General features: G+C 34.9%; 1 protein-coding gene across 1 annotated transcript; it reads right to left on the bottom strand.

Annotated features, from left to right (window-relative positions):
- Positions 1-181: 181 nt before the first annotated feature.
- On the bottom strand, positions 182-17124 carry LOC125051004 (probable phospholipid-transporting ATPase IIB). The gene is made up of 19 exons (XM_047651124.1): positions 16901-17124; positions 16728-16830; positions 15939-16141; positions 13915-14157; positions 13332-13552; positions 12523-12730; positions 11543-11765; positions 9768-9954; positions 8115-8230; positions 7422-7559; positions 6611-6784; positions 5620-5790; positions 4413-4598; positions 3390-3576; positions 2836-3011; positions 2252-2356; positions 1749-1875; positions 1048-1251; positions 182-464 (listed from the first exon to the last, which is right to left on the bottom strand). The coding sequence occupies exons 1-19, from the start codon at positions 16951-16953 to the stop codon at positions 328-330; spliced, it is 3162 nt and encodes a 1053-aa protein (XP_047507080.1). The 5' UTR covers positions 16954-17124; the 3' UTR covers positions 182-327.
- Positions 17125-18105: the final 981 nt, after the last annotated feature.

Here is an 18105-nt window from a genome sequence, read left to right as displayed (position 1 = left end):
GAAACGACAAAGAGCATTTTATCCGTCGCCAAAAATGGATTGTCTTCGTAGGGTTTGGTTATTGGGATGCAGATAGGAGATCGATCGACTGTCACGGTCTGATCTCAGATTATTTCCAATCTGAGATTGTGGATTAATTATTGGGTTCGGGCGTAAAGCGACAAGAAATTTGCAGGAACACCTCAAAAGTGTCAACTGTCATCAAACTTCTGACAAATGGCATTTCAGCGCCCGACTGACCGCTAAATTTTGCGCAGTTAATCTTCATTGAGATGTGACTTCTGAAGCGTAGTTACACCCATTTGTATTATTGTCTTGTAAAATAAATTACTTGTGTATATTTTTGTACTGACGCATACGCCACTTCCTATGCATATATTTGACGATGTAGAGTGGCAGACACGAAACCAGCGTGATCGTGGTCACTTTCCACCAGAATTCCCAATGTCGAATGAAGTCGCCATCTATAGTTATGTATATTTTAATGGTAAATAGTAACATATCTTTTTAGATGAAATAGAAAGTTTTTATTTAATTTAAATTTATTAAATTCAATGAGACAACTACTTAAAAAATCAGTGGCGCTACAACCTCTTATTAGGTCTGGGCCTCAGATTTCTGAATCTGTTTCATGATATTTTTTTAATCTAATAGGCAAGTACGTGATCAGCCTTCTGTGCCTGACACACGCCGTCACCTTTTTGGCTCTAAGACATGTCGGTTTCCTCACGATGTTTTCCTTCACTGTTCGAGTGAATGTTAAATGCGCACATAGAAAGAAAGTCCATTGGTGCACAGCCGGGGATCGAACTTACGACCTCAGGTATGAGAACGCTGAAGCCACTAGGCCAACACTGCTCTACTTACTTGTAGTAATAATGTACATAAACGTTACTAAATTTTATCCTTGTGTTAATTTTTTGATTAATAAATAGAGATCGGGTTTGGATAAACATAAGGGTTTGACAGCGTATACGTACGTAACGTATTGGATTTTAACATACGGAATTCATAGTAAGTCAATAAGAGATTACATAGTTAACTTACCGAAGTAGGTAGTAAATATAAGCAGAGTGGCAGTATACATCAGAAGACTGACCAGTTCCGCTACCATCATGAGGTGGTGCCAAGTGCTGACAGTCAGAGCGACCATAATTAGCTCCGTAAGGATCAAGGCCGTATAGCTGATCTCCACTATGTGAATGAGCTGGTCTTCGAAGAGCACTAGGGCCCCATACATTATTACGCCACCTGTATATTACAATGGTGTTATTACTTAAGTTTTTCTTCGATCTAAAGGCTAAAAAATTACTGCAAAACTGACTCGTCGATATGTAATGGATTTAGACATAACGGAGTCAAAGTTCGTCAGTCTCGACTCTGAATATTACCCTAAAACTCTGACAATTAACAAATCAATCGCCCAACACACAAATTTCAATTTTTTTTAAACAAAAAGTTGCGTATACTTTACGCTGCGTCATCGCTATACGTACGAGCTAAAACCATTTTCATACTTTTATATTACGATAGCGGAATTTCACTTATAAATACTTTTGTTGGCCCAAAACTCTATTTAAGGTTGATTTACGGCTTGGAATTAGTAACTAAACTTTCTGTTTGGTAGGTAAATACGTAGTTATAAATTGTTATTTTATATAAGAACTATTTCAATTTTGACTCATACTGAATATATTGGTGCTTATTTTTATACAGGTAAACAAACTAAGCAAATATAAAAACGATACCTTGATATATAGATATTCCAATCCATATATAGAAAGTCTTGTAAGAGAGCTGCCGTCCTTTTGTCAACTGTTTGTAGAGCTGCGGATATCGCAGTGCCGTCGCACTAGAAATGTCTTTGTCAAGAACCTATAGGAAATATCATTAATTATTCATTCTGCTTTCACTTTCTAAGGTTTTTTGCAATGCTAGATAATTTAGGGTAATTTAGGTAATTCTTTAGTAATATTTATATTTTTAACCTTATTAATTGTATGCATTATGTTTGTGCACACCGTCCGCATCTGTTATCGAGGGCAAACATTAGTTATAAATTTTATAACTTGTTTCTTTTGTTTTTTATTGTGTGGCCTTGTTGGCGCGGATATAAATAAATCGAACCCACGGCCTCCAGCATATGCTATATGTGTAAAATTCATCGTAGGGTGGAATATTATTCTTACTACTATTTTAGTTAAATTTTAGCCTATATACGCTGTAAATAAATAAAGTGCAAACAACTTACTAGTGAGAAAACAGGTAACATCGTAAACAACGTTCCGTAGCCAACCATTAAGAAGCCAGGATATAGTGACACTGACGAGAAATAGAAAACCACAGAGAACACGGCCTGGAATGAAAACAAATTGATTTTTTTAATTATATATAATTAAATATTATTTTATTTTATTGTATCACGTAACAATATTTTGCACTTGTTTTTTAGAAAATTTATATTTCACTGTTTTTATAATCTTTATTATGTGTGAAAACTACAACGATCCTATACTCTGTTGCAGATCATTATATAGTATACAAACCGTTTTATAGTCTGTGACAGTAACCAACTAGAGATATACAGAAATAAACAAAAGAGATCTATTACACTGGCGTAGTTTTTGAAAAAAGTTTCGTCAATATTAATGTGGTCTTACACATATTATAATAATATAAAACCTGTGTTATTATATGTGTAAGACCTTTTTCGTGAAATAAATACGTAATATTCACGTTTGCTAAGACAATAACATTAACAACAAACGTTATTATAACTTTTTATATTTTTGTTTCATATCTTGTTTCCTTACTGATTAATAAATAAATAAATACCTGCATAGTTGATACAATCAGTCCCCTGTGTACAATAAACAGGCAAAGTGCCGCAGAACGCATGACGGATCGACGTCCGTGAACCAAGAGTAATCTTGCCAGGAATGAAAAGCAACGGATACTGACGTCACCTGCAAGAGACGCTGCCCGACCTTCAGCACCCTCTATACCCACACCTGGAAAATATATTTTATTATTTTTATTATTATCTATTTATTTTTTACACAATTTATCAAAAAAATTGAATAATTGCTGAGAAAACCTTTTGTTATGTCATCTTAAAAAAACATTCTAGAATTTTGAAGAGAAATTCGAAGCGACTTTTATAAGTTTGAGTGGTAATAATTTTTTGTTAATATTTTCTATCGCTTTAAGTCTGTCCCTAGTTTAGGGACATACATATTTACTAACTAAAAACAGTTATACATTATGTTGTTATTAACTCTATTAAGTTAGAACTGGAACGAAAATGTGCCTAATTCAAGGGATAGATTTTCTTAACCAAAAAGTATTTAAAAAAGAATTTAAGAAATTTAAAAAGAATCGTCTATTACCCATATCAGCCTCCTGAATCATGGCAACGTCATTTCCTCCGTCCCCCACGGCGGCTACAATCAGTCCCCTGGCCCTTAACAAGCGGACAACTTGAGCCTTCTGCGTGGGAGAACAACGAGCCACGACTACTCCAGAACACTCACGAAGTACCTCTACAAACTCCTCTTCGTAAGAACGAAGGCAAACCTGAAAAAGTAAAACAATATTACATAGACATAACATTTATTACTAACGAAACACACACACAGAAACACACAAAGTAACAATCCTAATCAAAAAAATATAAAAAAGAATGGAAGATAACAACTTTTGTTCTTTGATAGAACGTTTTAATTGTGTGACGCGTGTGTGCTGTGGTTGTTTTTAAGCTTAAACTTACATACCTTAATACTTAAATAATTGTTTCAAAAGTCTGCGACATACCTCAGTGACTATTCCTAGGACCTGAGCACTTCTAGGTTTCGCAATAACTGTTTTTAGTTGGAACTTAAGTAAACTTTACAGCACGGTATAAAAAAAAAGTCTACTCTAGCCATAGACAGCCAGTCTACAAAAACTACTTCATATTATAACCAAAGTTTTATAGGACGAAGATGAATAAAAAAATACATTAAACTAGTAGACTCGGCCAAGCGTTGCTGTGGCTAAGATTTTTGTTATATTACATAGTAGTAAACTATTCAAAAGAAACGGCAGGAGAACACCAATCCACCATGCTTTTTTAGTGGTCATGCCATTAAATTGTAGTTTATGTGAAACGTTGGTACTTTCAACACAGCGCCATCTGTTAGAATTGTGACTATCAAATAATAAACAAATATTTTGCAATAAAATAATATTGCGGGTAAAAATTGAGATGTAAGCTATCCTATCTTTTAAGTTAGATCAAACTGCACACGGTGTGCAAATTTGATTGATATCGGTTCGGTAGTTTAGGAGTTCATAGCCGACAAACAACGTGACACGTAATTTATATATATTAAGATTACCAGCACACATTAATACAAATTGCAAATAAACACCTCCAACGTCTCCCCTTCCAGTATCAGATCTGTGTCATGAGCACTTCGCAGAGCATTGAGCAGACGATGGGCATCCGTTCTTGAGCGACATTCGGCAGCCGTCATCCATCGAGACCCGCCGCCCAGGTGAAGAGATCGAGCGATACAAAGCGCTGTTTCTAGTTTGTCACCCGTTAGCATCCAGATCTGCCAATAGAAAACATTATAATGTTTAAAGAACTTTATTTATTTATTTATTTACACTTTGTTGCATTACAATATAAACATTTAACATAATTAAATGTAAAGAAGGGCAACCACTGTGAGAAAAGGAAAGGAAAATAAGGTAGGAAAGAAGTGCAAAAATACATATTACATATTGTTATTAAGAAAAAAAAAAAAGAAACTAAACAGGAACAAAAAACAAACTAAACTACTAAAGGATACATGAAGAAAAAAAAAGTGCACATGAATCATAATAATTTAATTTAAGATCAGTCACGTCAGTTAGTAGTTATTACGCAAGTTAGGGATACAATGTGGACAGGTAATGTTTGTACAGAAGAAATTTAAATGAAGATAGAGAAGGAGCTAAGCGAATAGGGACGGGAAGTGAATCGGGAAGTGAACCTCTTTAGGTTTTGGCCTCAGATTTTGGAATCTGTTTCATGATCATTTTTAAATCTAATAGGCAAGTAGGTGATCAGCCTCCATAGCCTGACACACGCCGTCGACTTTTTGGCTCTAAGACATGTCAGTTTCCTCACGATGTTTTCCTTCACAGTTCGAGCGAATGTTAAATGCGCACATAGAAAGAAAATGTGCACAGCCGGGGATCAAACATACGACCTCAGATATGAGAGTCGCACGCTGAAGCCACTAGACCAACACTGCTGTAAGAAACACAAAATATAACAATAAAAAATAATGAGAGATAACATTGTTTTTTTCTTTTAAAGAAGAATGTACGTTTTAATTGTGTAATGCGTGTGTGCTGTGGCTGTAATTGGCCCTGGCTCAGCATTATGCTGAGGAGCAGACTGTTTTACAGCGCTGGACATTCTGCCAGAGACCACAGCAGCTAGTAATCAAATAATTTAATCATATTGATAATTTTATTTATATAGGTAGACAAGTACTTAATTTTCTAATACTTGTTGATTTCGCTACTTAGTTTTTGACTTTTTGCGTGTGTATCACATTGAAAAGTGCATGATTCTCCACAAACCTTAATCCCAGCAGTTCTCAACATGGCCAATGTCCTTGGAACGTCATCAGCTAAGCGGTCTTCAACACCGGTTAACCCCAAAAGAGTTAGGCCCCGATGCAAGCGGGATAAAGCCGCGGCAGTACGCTCGTTACGATTCAATACGGTCAGACGGGCTTCTTTGTACTCACTCTAAAAATTTACCGATTTTAACTAACAACTTCGCTCGCATTCATTTCGTTTATATCTAGGTTCAATGTACAGTAAATTCTGTTGTTGGATTGCTAAGTTCTACTAAGAAATAAGCCAGTGTAACAATGCAGCACTAAATTTATTTAAACTACTAATAAATTAAATAATAATTTTATTTACACACGTCCTATACACGGCTCTTATAAACTCAAAATATCTTTATTCATATAGGTAAACAAGTACACTTATAAATCGTCAAAAAGAAGTTAAATTAATTGTAAATTTACATTTACTACCAGTTCGCAAGTCAAGGGCGTAGAGCGGGTCAGAAGAACTGACAAGAAACTTTCCGCCACTCTTTTTAATCGCCAAGTATTGTCATACAAATTGTTTGAACTGGAGCAAATCAATCCCAAGGATTATGATCATTTAATGTATCATAAATAAATTTAATAAAATATAAAATGTATGTCTAATTGTAAATCTAAATGATTCTGGAATCCACTTGAACACATCAAAAAGATATACTCAATACTCATACAGTAAAAGTTAATAAATTCTCAAAGACATTACAAATCAATCTTCTATCTACAATATGTTTGACAGCAAAACATATATATATGAATATGCTATATATGTTTTTGTTTTTTGTATTGTATATTTTATACATGTACATCCATTCTCGAGTTTTAGCGGGACAAACGAACAGCAATTCAATGAATCCATGACCACGGTATTAAAAAAATAAAATAAACCTATACTATTAAATTAAAAAACAGCGTTATAAACTAGTAGTCGATTTTCTATTGCAAATTCTTACCTCGAACTCCAAATACTCGTTCTTAGTTAGAGTCCGTTTTGCGACGACCAAGGTTCGGAGCCCATCAGCAGCAAGTTTACTGCATTCCGTGGCAAGCCAGGAAGATGGCAATAGCTTGGACAGAGCAACATCTGCCCCCTTTACGTAGTATGTTATCTTACCGGAAACTTCTTCCTGAATGTTATACAAATTATAACATTATTTTCATTTTATATTTAAAGCCTCATCGTCACTTGAAGTTATATTTCTTTTGGCGGGTTAGGTAAAAATGATGAGAGTAAATTTTTACGATGCGCGCGCACACCTTCCCAAAAAACCTACATCCTGAAGTTAGCTATAGTCAACATTTAAGTTTTTTCTATGTAGTTTTTTCTACAAACGTAGAATAACATTTTTGAAAAGATTTTTATCTTGTGACGCCAAAGAAGTTTAACTTCTTACGCGTTAATATATGTATACACACGTTTTTATTTTTTATTTTAAATAATGTGTTGAACCAAAACCATGATATGTTTATCTGAGACAAATTTGATTTATTTATTTTAATTTAGGTTTTTAACAGCTTCTATCAAAATAAACCTAAACCAATTGTAGGTACCCTGGTAAAATATAATAGGTACTAATAAATATTGTAGTGTTTGTGCGTAGCAGTTCTCCGTCTAGGAACAAATTTTTTTACTTAAGGTAGGAGATCTGAGCAGTCAAGACGTCCATGAAGGAGGTGTAGTAAGCACAGGTCTGAACCATGAATTTCTTTTCAATTCAAACAATACAGCATAAAAACTTCCACGCAATTTTATTTCAAATATACCTGCACAATGATTCCCATCATCTTGGACTCGCTGGTAAAGGGGAACACCTGAAGTATGGTGAATGACATGATCTCGTTGGCCGCGCGAAGCTTCAGAGATATGTTGTGGAGGTCGCGACGGTACAAGGATACTCCCATCTATCAACGATTGATATAATTATAGAAAAAGCTTTAGTGTAGCTACAATCCAACTCCATTGGTGTATAGCCGGGCTCGAAACTATCACCTTTGTGAGTCGCACGCTCAAGCCACTAGGCCTATATCACTGCTCTGTGACAATAGTTGCCCATAGGCATATGAGTGGCCATACCCACTACAGGATATCGAGTTACCAACTAGCAACCCAAAATAAACTTAAGATACACCAATATTGATAGGTATCAATAGTCAGGATCTAGTTGAGATGACCAACAGGTTCCAAATGTATAGACACGCCCGTAAACTAGTAAAAACTCCAATTTGTGAAAATTATTTATGAGAAGCAAGGATTATGGATCTGTAATGACACTTCAACAATAACTTGTTTGATTTTGAGGATGTAATGAAAAGTAGTAGAAGAGTTAATTATTTGTAATAACTTGCATTTAAAACTTATCAGTCTGCGCATGCACCATTGAGTGATTGACTGAGCTAGACTGTGACGAAATAGTAACAGACAGTATACCTTATTAAAAATTAAATTCATGAACATACCATATCGGTCCATTTGACCAAGGCCACTTCATCCGGACTGGCTGCCTGGTAGTCACAGAGCTGCTGCTGAGGTACAGCCCCGCCGCAACTCTCGGACATGACTGAACTACCCATGTCTGTAATGAAGCAAAATATATCAACCGTTGAGCGCGGATATGCTTGTGATTTGAAGCCCAAATTCATCCCTACCAAGCCATCAGAATTCTTGTTTCGGTAACCCAGAAAGTATACGCCTTGTGTGCCCTCTGTCTTCTTTGCCGATGAGTAGCCTACAGATTCAAATTTAATGACGTGGAATAAGTGATACCTGTATCTTATATTCCATAATAAACATATTTTTTTTTATCACGTAGACAAGACGATAGCGCGTAAAGCAACTTCTATATTCAAATCAACATTCATAATTATGAATGAAGTCATCTGTGGGTGTATGGGTGAAGGGAGGAGATCGTGAGGGATGTTTTTTTACAAGTGAAGCTAAAATAAATAGATTAATTCTTACTATAAACCTTTGTACGATGAGTAGTCGTATCAACCGCACCGACGAGCGAGTTGCAAACCGACGTTAAATAAATGTATGAACTGTCATTAACCAAGTGTCAAATGTCAATAATATTCTGTCAAATTTCGAGTTAGCATTATGATCTTTAATTAAGACCCAGAACACACGGTGAAACGCAACTGCAACGAAACCCTTTTGAAATTATTGATTTGAAACCAGTTTCAACCATTTTCCACACACGCTGCAACCACAATCATTTCGGTTTTCTTTGAGAACAGACAAATATAGCTAATAATATAATAGCTTGATAGTGTGGTATTATACAAGCAAGGATACTTTTCCACTTCTATCTCAAAATATGTAATATTTTTTTGATCGTCGTCAGCCATTTTGTACAAGAGAAGCCAAATGCGATGATGAAACGCAACGCGAGTTTCTTGCACGACTGTTTCAATGGGACTGAATTGCAACGCGTTTCGAACTGGTCGCGTCATGTGTGGTCTCTCAACAGAATCTTTGGCAGAAACTAGATGCAACTCAAAAGTAACTAGAAGTTGCAGTTTCGTTGCAGTTGCGTTTCACCGTGTGTTCTGGGCCTTAAGCCGAATTTACATTACGAAACTAGTGTTATGCATGTTGGATTGAGTTTCATGAAAATAGTTGCAGCACGTGTGAAACTACTTTAACAAAAAATAATAGTGTCGTGAAATCAACAGTATCACCAACGACATGGCTCTGTCAACATCAAAGCTTCATTTTGCGATGCAGAACGTCGTGGTACAGATGTTAATATATAAAATTCGAAAAAGGTTATCTCGAAAGACTGACCAACGTTGGTTTGCCATTTTGGCGGTCATTTAGCTGCACGATGCACTCAAACACACACGTCTGCCCTGTGCAAATGCTTTCGCGACACTAGTTTCGTGTCGCGTTTTCATCGTGAAAGTAGTTGCGTGACATTAGTTTTACAAAAAATATGCGCATGGCACGAAATTTATCCAGTGTCGCGAAACCGATGCATGCATTATGAAACAGTAAATTTACACGTGAAATTGTTGATGAAATTTATGTCATAAAACTAATTCCGAGCCACTAGTTTCGTAATGTAAATTCGGCTTTAGTGTAAGCATTAAATTGCTTTATTAACTTACCAGATTGCGCTTCGTCAGTTTGGTCATCTACATCATACGCTGGTGTTACGTTATGGCACAGCGCCAAAGCCAGAACACTCTCCCACACCTGCCTCGGAGTGGGAGAAAGTAATGAACCATCGCCAATTGGGGTGGACGCTATGGAAGGACAATCTTTTGTCACATGTTGGGTTAAAAGTGCTTCCACCTGTATTAAAAAATATAAATCATTGATTAACTAGTATTATATAATAATAACTAATGTTTTGCTTGTTCTATATATATTTCCTTATAGTTTGTGTATGGTTCAAGTTATAAAAGTGCACATCATCAAAAGTGCCATTTTAGATGGTCTAATTGAAATAAACGATTTGACTTTGACTTTGAAAACTTTGGTCCAATAAGATTATTTGAAATGAGATAGAGCGACGTGTGAAATACAGACACATACACACAATATAAATACAGATGAATTAGCTGTTCAGTTATTATCATTAAAAAGATGATATTTCAGAACTAATACGTTTAATACATATATTACTAGCGGAATCCACAGACGTCCTGTATATACGTCCTAAATACAAAAAAAACATCTAATTAAATCTAAATTATTTTGCGAATTCACTTGAACGCACAAAAAAAATTCATCAAAATCGGTCCAGCCATTTAGGAGTTTTGTAGCATACACATGTATAACACATAAATTTCATATTTTTATCGACATTTTACATCGATATCATAATATCGTCACTCGCACAGAACTACATAAAAACTGGTCTTGCGGGATTCGCGCGTGAATGTGTGCGTGTACGCAGGTAACCAGTAGTACGTAGCCAGTGCGCTTAGTGGCTTGGTATTTGACGCACATATATTTATTTCTTTATATTATATTAAGTGAATATTGTAACCAAACCTGGAATTAAATTAATTCACTTTAAAATGGTGGTTAATTCATTTACCCCATAGTTTAATTACAAAAACACGCACAGCAGATTTATAATATATATATATATATATATATATATATATATATATATATACAGTAGAACCTCGTTAAGTCGAACCTCGATAAGTCAAAAACCTCCAAATCTCGAAAAAATGTTTTGTTCCCTTCCCTTAAAACACCAAAACCTCCATTACTTGAAATCTTGACCCTCTGTTAATCGAAATAATCACCGAGTCCCTCCAAGCCATTTTGGTACATATTTTCACTCTATAACTCGAAAAATTAAATTTGACCTCTGTATCTCGAACATAGGAACGTTTTATTTTACAACCTTTACAACTTGATCATTTGGAATTTATTATCTCTATTGTTCGAACAAAAATAAGTTACCGACTTTAAGAACTTGCCGACAATGTGAGTACACTATTGTTTCTTAGAAAACATTTTAGGAGTATACAATAATAAATTTATGACTCATGGAAACACGTGTTTGCTTGCTTTGTGTCAGGTGTTCAATTTTGATTCCCTTTGAAATTTAGCTAAGCCAGTCATTTGTTTCAAAACCTCAAACTCTTTATGTCGAATCAAAATCCGCCTAAGTCGAAATCCTCCATAAGTTGAAAACTCTATAACTCGAATTTTTTGGCGTCTCCCTTGATGTTCGACTTATAGAGGTTCTACTGTATATATATATATATATATATATATATATATATATATATATATATATATATATATATATATATATATATATATATATATATATATATAGATTTCCTCAATCAAGAATACTATGTTTTATAACAGTGCAAGTTGTAAAAGACAAAAAGGTTTACAATAGACAATTCACCTCATGAAAATTATCCTTGTCGAATAGAGCATTACCAAGATGCAACTTCTGAAAGACCATCTCATTCTTTGTCAATGTACCGGTCTTATCCGCTAGGAGATACTGTATTCTCCCTAACTCTTCCGGTATGGTCGTAGACCGCATCACTGTACCACTTATTTTCTTGTCCCGCTGAATCGTCCACGAGTAGAAAACTTTACCCATTTCAAGGTTGACTCTTAAACTGGAACAAATCATATTGATTAGAATTATCGATAAACTGAATTAAAGCTTTTTTAATAATTTATTTGGCTCTTAACCGAAAATCTAAATGGACTAAGTATTGTATGTTGTAGCAAATTCGTGAAGGGACGCGCTCTAATGTTATTTTTCAACAGTATCAAAAAAATTCTTGCTCAGCTAATGAATGTTCAAAATGTTCGTTTCTGAGTGGGTTCTAACATGATTTTGAAGCTCCTCGACTCAGTACTGTGTCTCTGCTGTGACTGAAATTTATTAAGTTCAAGAAAAAAATTTGCTAATTTTAATCTGCATTTGGTTTGTGAGCTGGAGATTATGTTTTTGAAGTATATGTCCAAAACGCTAAGAACACCGTCGTTTAAATATCATTGCCATAAGGCTCACAAGTGCGTTGCCGGCCTTTTAAGAATTGGAACGCTCTTTTCATGAAGGAATTAGTTCGGAAATAATGTAGTTTCAGTGGGTAGTTGGTTCCACAAAGTGCTGGTTCGCAGCAAAAACTGTCTCAAAAAACGCTCAGTTGTGGAACGACGGACGTCGAGGTGATACGGATAGTATTTTGTATTCTACATCGACGTCCGATGATGAAACTCAGCTGCAAGTATTAATCCGAACAACTCCTCTGAACATCTTTAGCAAAGAACTTATACTAATCAACACATACTTTTAATTTTAGCTAGTATATGTTTTGAATGCAGTGAAAAATTCTATAAACTCTATTACGAAAAGTCAATTCTTACCTGATAGGTATAATATATGAAAACAGCAGCACAAATCTAAACAGGAACCCATACCAGGGTCCATCGAAGCCCTTCAGAGCAATTAGAAGAAAAGAGGTCAAAAATGTCGCTACAAATAAGACTTTAGTGAAATCATTCACTCGCAGTTCGAGTCTTCCAACTTTGGACCGAGGTACAGCGTTGTTCATCACGCTGCGGGTTTCACTTCCTAAACGATAGATACATAGTTATTTTAATAACATTAGTACTTTGGGATCCAATTCAAACAACATTTTCTAGCTTTGTACAAGGCAGAACTTTTTTTATATTTTTAACTGATCCGATAAGAAAATATAATAACAAATTTCAAAATAAGTTTTCTTGAAATAAAATTAATATAGAAACTTATTATATAACTTGTATCAACATTAAAATCACTTAAGACTTTTACATGATTTTATTGTTGATGATGATTGATGAATTTATTTTACTAACATTTATTATTTTATTATTGACATTTATTAATTAGACCGTGTACACTTTTAGAGAAAAAAATAAATTAAAAATAGAAATTATATATACATAAAAATTACAGAAGAATCCCATCTTAAAAAAATGAGTACGTTGCCCGCTCTACGCCCTTGACTTGCAAACTGGTGTTAAATGTAAATTTAGAATCAATTTAACATATTTTCTGTTGACGTTCATAAGTGTACTTGTTTACCTATATGAATAAAGTTATTTTGAGTTTGAGTTTACGTTAAGCCGTTTGACCTAATTATCCTACATAAGTTTTAAATGTGAACATAGGTGTGAGCAAAAAGAAGTACCTGTGTATATGACAAGTCCAGTGGCCTGTCCAGATGCGACAACACACCCACTCCATAAAGTATTCTCAATATCCAAAGAGTCAGTCTCTTCTTCATCCAATCTTGTACAGGTGCCTATGAACGAGTGTATGTCTTTCTCTGGTTTCTCAATAAATATCTTAGCATTAATATCTAGTAAATGCGCGTCGGTGGGTAATTTTTGCGTAGATGGTAATGGTATTCTGAAAAAAAAAAACATTTCTTTAGAATTGTTTAGTTGTGTTTATAGAAAATTTTATAAACACTGTTGAATTGTCTATGCGTTCAAGTATTACATCACGAAATTTTTGCACCCCCCCCCCCTCATGTAACGCGCCGTAACGTTTTTCTGTACCCAAGTATAATAAAACGTTTCATGACCACCTAGTGAGTCTTTATACCTAAAGGTTACAATTATGTGGTGTAAAGTACTGGTCGATATTAACAATAACGCGTAATTCAATCCCCGCCCCATATCGTAACGTTATACAAATGCCCCCCCCTCCCCCCCCAAAATTCGTTAGGTAATACTTGAACGCTATACCATTTTATTATTAATATTTACCTTAGTTTCCAATCAATCTCCCCGTCCAGTTGGTCTGTTCGTATAAACACAGTGCCCATAGTTTCATTTGTTCTTAGCAATATCATATCTGCAGGTACTCTCTGTCCCTTGTGCAACATAACAATATCACCAACACGCAATGCAGAGGCTGAGACATGTTCAGTAACAAAGGGTTTGTAGCCATCACTGGGTGTGTCTAGCACTATACGTTCATATCTCTGTCTATTCACTTCTTTGTCCCGTCTGAAATGTATGTGTATGAGTTACAACTATAATCATAGCAAGATACTGAATTGGTTCATGCAGTTCATCTAAAGCGTTTAATGGCTTTAATTTGGAAGAGAGTGCTTTTCTGTTATAAAGGATTGGCTGTTATTGCTGGTAATTTAGATACACAACTCTCCCACCCAAATATGTAAATCATTGATTCTAGTTTTATTTGCCGTCAGTCCGTTTTCTTATGAAGTTTATACCCACGTTAACCTCGCTGTTGGCCTTAAGGGACTTCACAGCTCAGCGTTTTGGCGAGCGTAGCTCGGCCGGATTGGGGCGACAATTAGTTATATGCTTACTAGTGACCATATTCAATTGCCTCATCGAAAACTACATCTTCCGTGTAGGCGCAGTGAAAAGAGGCCACTGTATCCACAAAACAGGCAAGCCCCGTAACAATCCCACCAGTTACCGCCCTGCCAAGGTCTGGCACAACGGCTTGGTTTACCAGCTCTACCACCTTCAAGTGCCACTAAGACTCGTGCACATCGTACACGACTTCTCGTCCGACCGCTCGATGCGCTATCGTATAGAGGAAATGTTATCGACCCCTCGACCCATCAGGGCCAGAGTCCCTCAAGGTCCGTCCTCGCGCCCTTCCTGTTCACGCTGTTCAGCGGCGACATCCCTAGAGCTCCCTATGTGGAGCCCTCTCTGTCGATGACACCGCTCTCTTTACCACCCACAAAGACAGAGGAGGTGGACAGACTCTAGACCGCAACCACGTCACTAGGCGAAATTTCGGAAATGGGGCTTCCAAATAAATCCCGAGTAGAGCGTTCTCTTTGCCAGGAGTAACCACTATACGGGCAAACCAACCCGTGGCAAAAGTCGCAAGAAGGCCACTTTTGTCCTATCCCGCTTCTATTTCCTCCTGAACATATCCCTTAGACATAAGGTGACATTGTACAAGAACTGTATCCAACCGTGCATGACCTACGCTAGCATAGTCTTCGCGCATTGTGCCCCCTCCCATATCCACCGGCTACTTGAATAGTTGGGAATGTTGCTTTAAGATATATGTTTGTATTATTATATATTGTGCAGATATCCCACATTGTATCAAGTGCAAGCATCAAATGAGGGACAGTTGCAATTCAGTATTGTCTCAACGATTACACAAGTTAAAGATTTGAGAGGTTTGAGAGACATGAAGAAATCCTTTGTTTGTTAATCATATGAATGCACAATGAATAAATGTGCACATAAATAAACATCTATTAGTTCATAACTATTTGTGCGCTTGGATTGACACTGCTACATAAAAAACAATATAGCAAAATAAAATGATATCATAATCATAGAACAATTGCAATAAGTACATTATATTATCATGTTTACTTAATGGGAAGGCCCAGAATACAACAGCTTAAACCATTACAATATTTTATGAGTACATAGTGAAACCTTATCAGCAAAGCTTGTTAGTTACATATAGCTCATATTATATCAGTAATATAAACAAATTATACACAAGTAACAACAATGTTTAATGACCCCAAAGTATACTCCCAGTTCCTGGTAATTATTAATCTTTTACTTATTTAGATTAATACCATAAAGATAAACAACAATTAAATCATCTTTACATATATCATAATTTATATGATCATGTTGTTTTAAATGTTACAGTAAATTTGATTTTTTTTATAAATGAACCTTCATTTATAAAAAAAAATCAATTTACACCATAGAGCCAAACTGTAATAAACTAGTGACTGAATATTCAATATACTTTGTTTTGAACATACCTGTATCTTCTGTAATCATCAATAGCTTCTCTAAACAGTGTTACCGCAAGAACAAACCCAAGTGGTCCCCAGTATGTATAGAGATATCCAATGCGAATGCTTGGTATAAATTGACTGAGGGCCATAATCAAGAAATACAAATTTAAGAAAAACTTAAACTGCTCAAACAAAACTATGGGCAGGAATGTAAATATACTGTATTTCTGAAACAATTATTAATATAGTAGATACACAACTAAGGCAATGGAGTGAAAACAAAGATCAGTATGATCACTTAGACTTTTTGCAATATATAGCTATGAACAGAAACTGCGGAAATACAACTTTTGTGTTACAAAAAGCTATACAATGGGAGAGTTGTATCTATGGAGTAATTGGTTTCTATAATAAACATAATTTTTAATATTAGTAAAACCTTCTTGTTAAATAAAATACAATAATCAAATACATTAAGCAGCTTTACTATTCTTATCAACTCTTTGCAGTAATAATTTATTAATTTATAAGTAGGTTAGTGCTATAAAACACAGATACAGTTCAAAAACCTCCTATTAAGTACAACAATATATAAATTATTATTTTTTATATGAGTAGATATATGTATGTATAAATGCTATTATATGTTTAAGGATCAGTTTTTACTGATCACTTTTTATACTTTTACTAAACACTGATTATTCAAGATGATAAATACTAGAATTCAATTGAGAATCATGATATATGTACCTATGTATATCATGTAGTCAGTGGTCATTGATCTAATTAGATTACAATGAAATATTATCTTACCTGATTGCATACATAGTTTGCTGGATATTCTTCATCAGGAAGTTGACCTAAATATATCACTCGTGAATAGAGTTCCTTCCCTTTAAACCAACCAAACTTTATCCTGAAACATAAAATATTTTGATAAACAAGGGAAGTGTTATGTACATAAACAAAACATTAGATAATGTTACCTTGACCATAAGGATTTCTTTTTAGGTCGAGTTATAAGTGGCGTAGTTTCCATTTTGGTTCTACTTTAGTTACAGTAATGATAAAACATTTTGGAAGATAAAGTTAATCGTGAAATATTAATTGGATATCAATTACTCAATGAAGAAATAGACGCAGTTATCAACACCACTACAACAAGTGAATAAAGTATACTCCGATTTTTCATTCCGTAGAATTCTGACATTTCATAAGTGTTGCTACTCAAAAAGTACTCCACCGAAAAAGGGACAAATTTGACCCATTTGAAGACAATAAAAAATAACATGATACGTATTTCTATATTTTACCTACAAATCAATATTTACTTACTCAAGTGAGCTACAGTACAAAAATAACAAATATTACAATATATCGAATTAAACTTTAATTACTTTATTTTATTCTTGAGCTGGCATCACTGCCTACAAATTCCAGGATTAGTAAACCTTTTTATTAAAATAAAATGTTATTTTAGCTTGTGCGTTTTTAACTGTTTGTGATGGATGAAAACGGACCTAATTATCACTCGCCGTTAAACTACGTTTAATGTGGAGCACCGTACTACGGACTCAGATGTGCAGACTCGTATTGAAATTGAAAAAATGTGCCCGGTCAAAAAGGTTTGCCTTCTCTGACATGTCAAAAAATTATAGATCAGTCATTGATATACAAAAAACCCAAGATGCACAGTCTCGAATAAAAGTAACGCTCGAAAGTGTCCCGAAACACTATTTCTGTCCCTTTCTATAACAGTATGTCTATAACAGTATATGTTACAAGCATATATTATTGCAAAATCAACCTTACGCGAATTGCTTAAAGTTGTTATTACAACGCAGTTTATACGTACATAAAGCAATAAAATTTTACGACCGACCGTGGTCGGTAGGACAAGGTATTGAGTGGAGTTGAACATGACTTTTTTATTTACAACTATTTAATATAATTTTAAAATTATCCGACTTTTCGGGTGCTTTACAGCGTGCGTGGTCACGGTGTCTGAAGACAAAAGGTGTTGGATGTTAAATAGTTGTAAATTTATAATAATACATAACTTTAATCCGGTTAAAAAGTTTTTTCTTTAAATTAAAAAAAAATGTTAAATTGGCTACCTCCTGACCTACACTTTATATAGCGTAAATATATTTGTCAAAAACTACACACAAAAAAAAGGGTGCGTGTACTT

The sequence above is a fragment of the Pieris napi genome, chromosome 7 (genome assembly GCF_905475465.1).
Source record: "Pieris napi chromosome 7, ilPieNapi1.2, whole genome shotgun sequence".
Taxonomy (NCBI): Eukaryota; Metazoa; Arthropoda; class Insecta; order Lepidoptera; family Pieridae; genus Pieris; species Pieris napi.
This window is presented reverse-complemented; position numbering and strand designations above follow the sequence as displayed.

Coding starts and splice junctions, on each gene's coding strand:
- LOC125051004 (XM_047651124.1), bottom strand. CDS start 16,953: ATGGAAACTACGCCACTTATAACTCGACCTAAAAAGAAATCCTTATGG. Junction 12,731..13,331: donor TGGACTTGTCATATACACAG/GTACTTCTTTTT, acceptor TCTATCGTTTAG/GAAGTGAAACCCGCAGCGTG. Junction 1,252..1,748: donor TGGAATATCTATATATCAAG/GTATCGTTTTTA, acceptor TGTAATATACAG/GTGGCGTAATAATGTATGGG.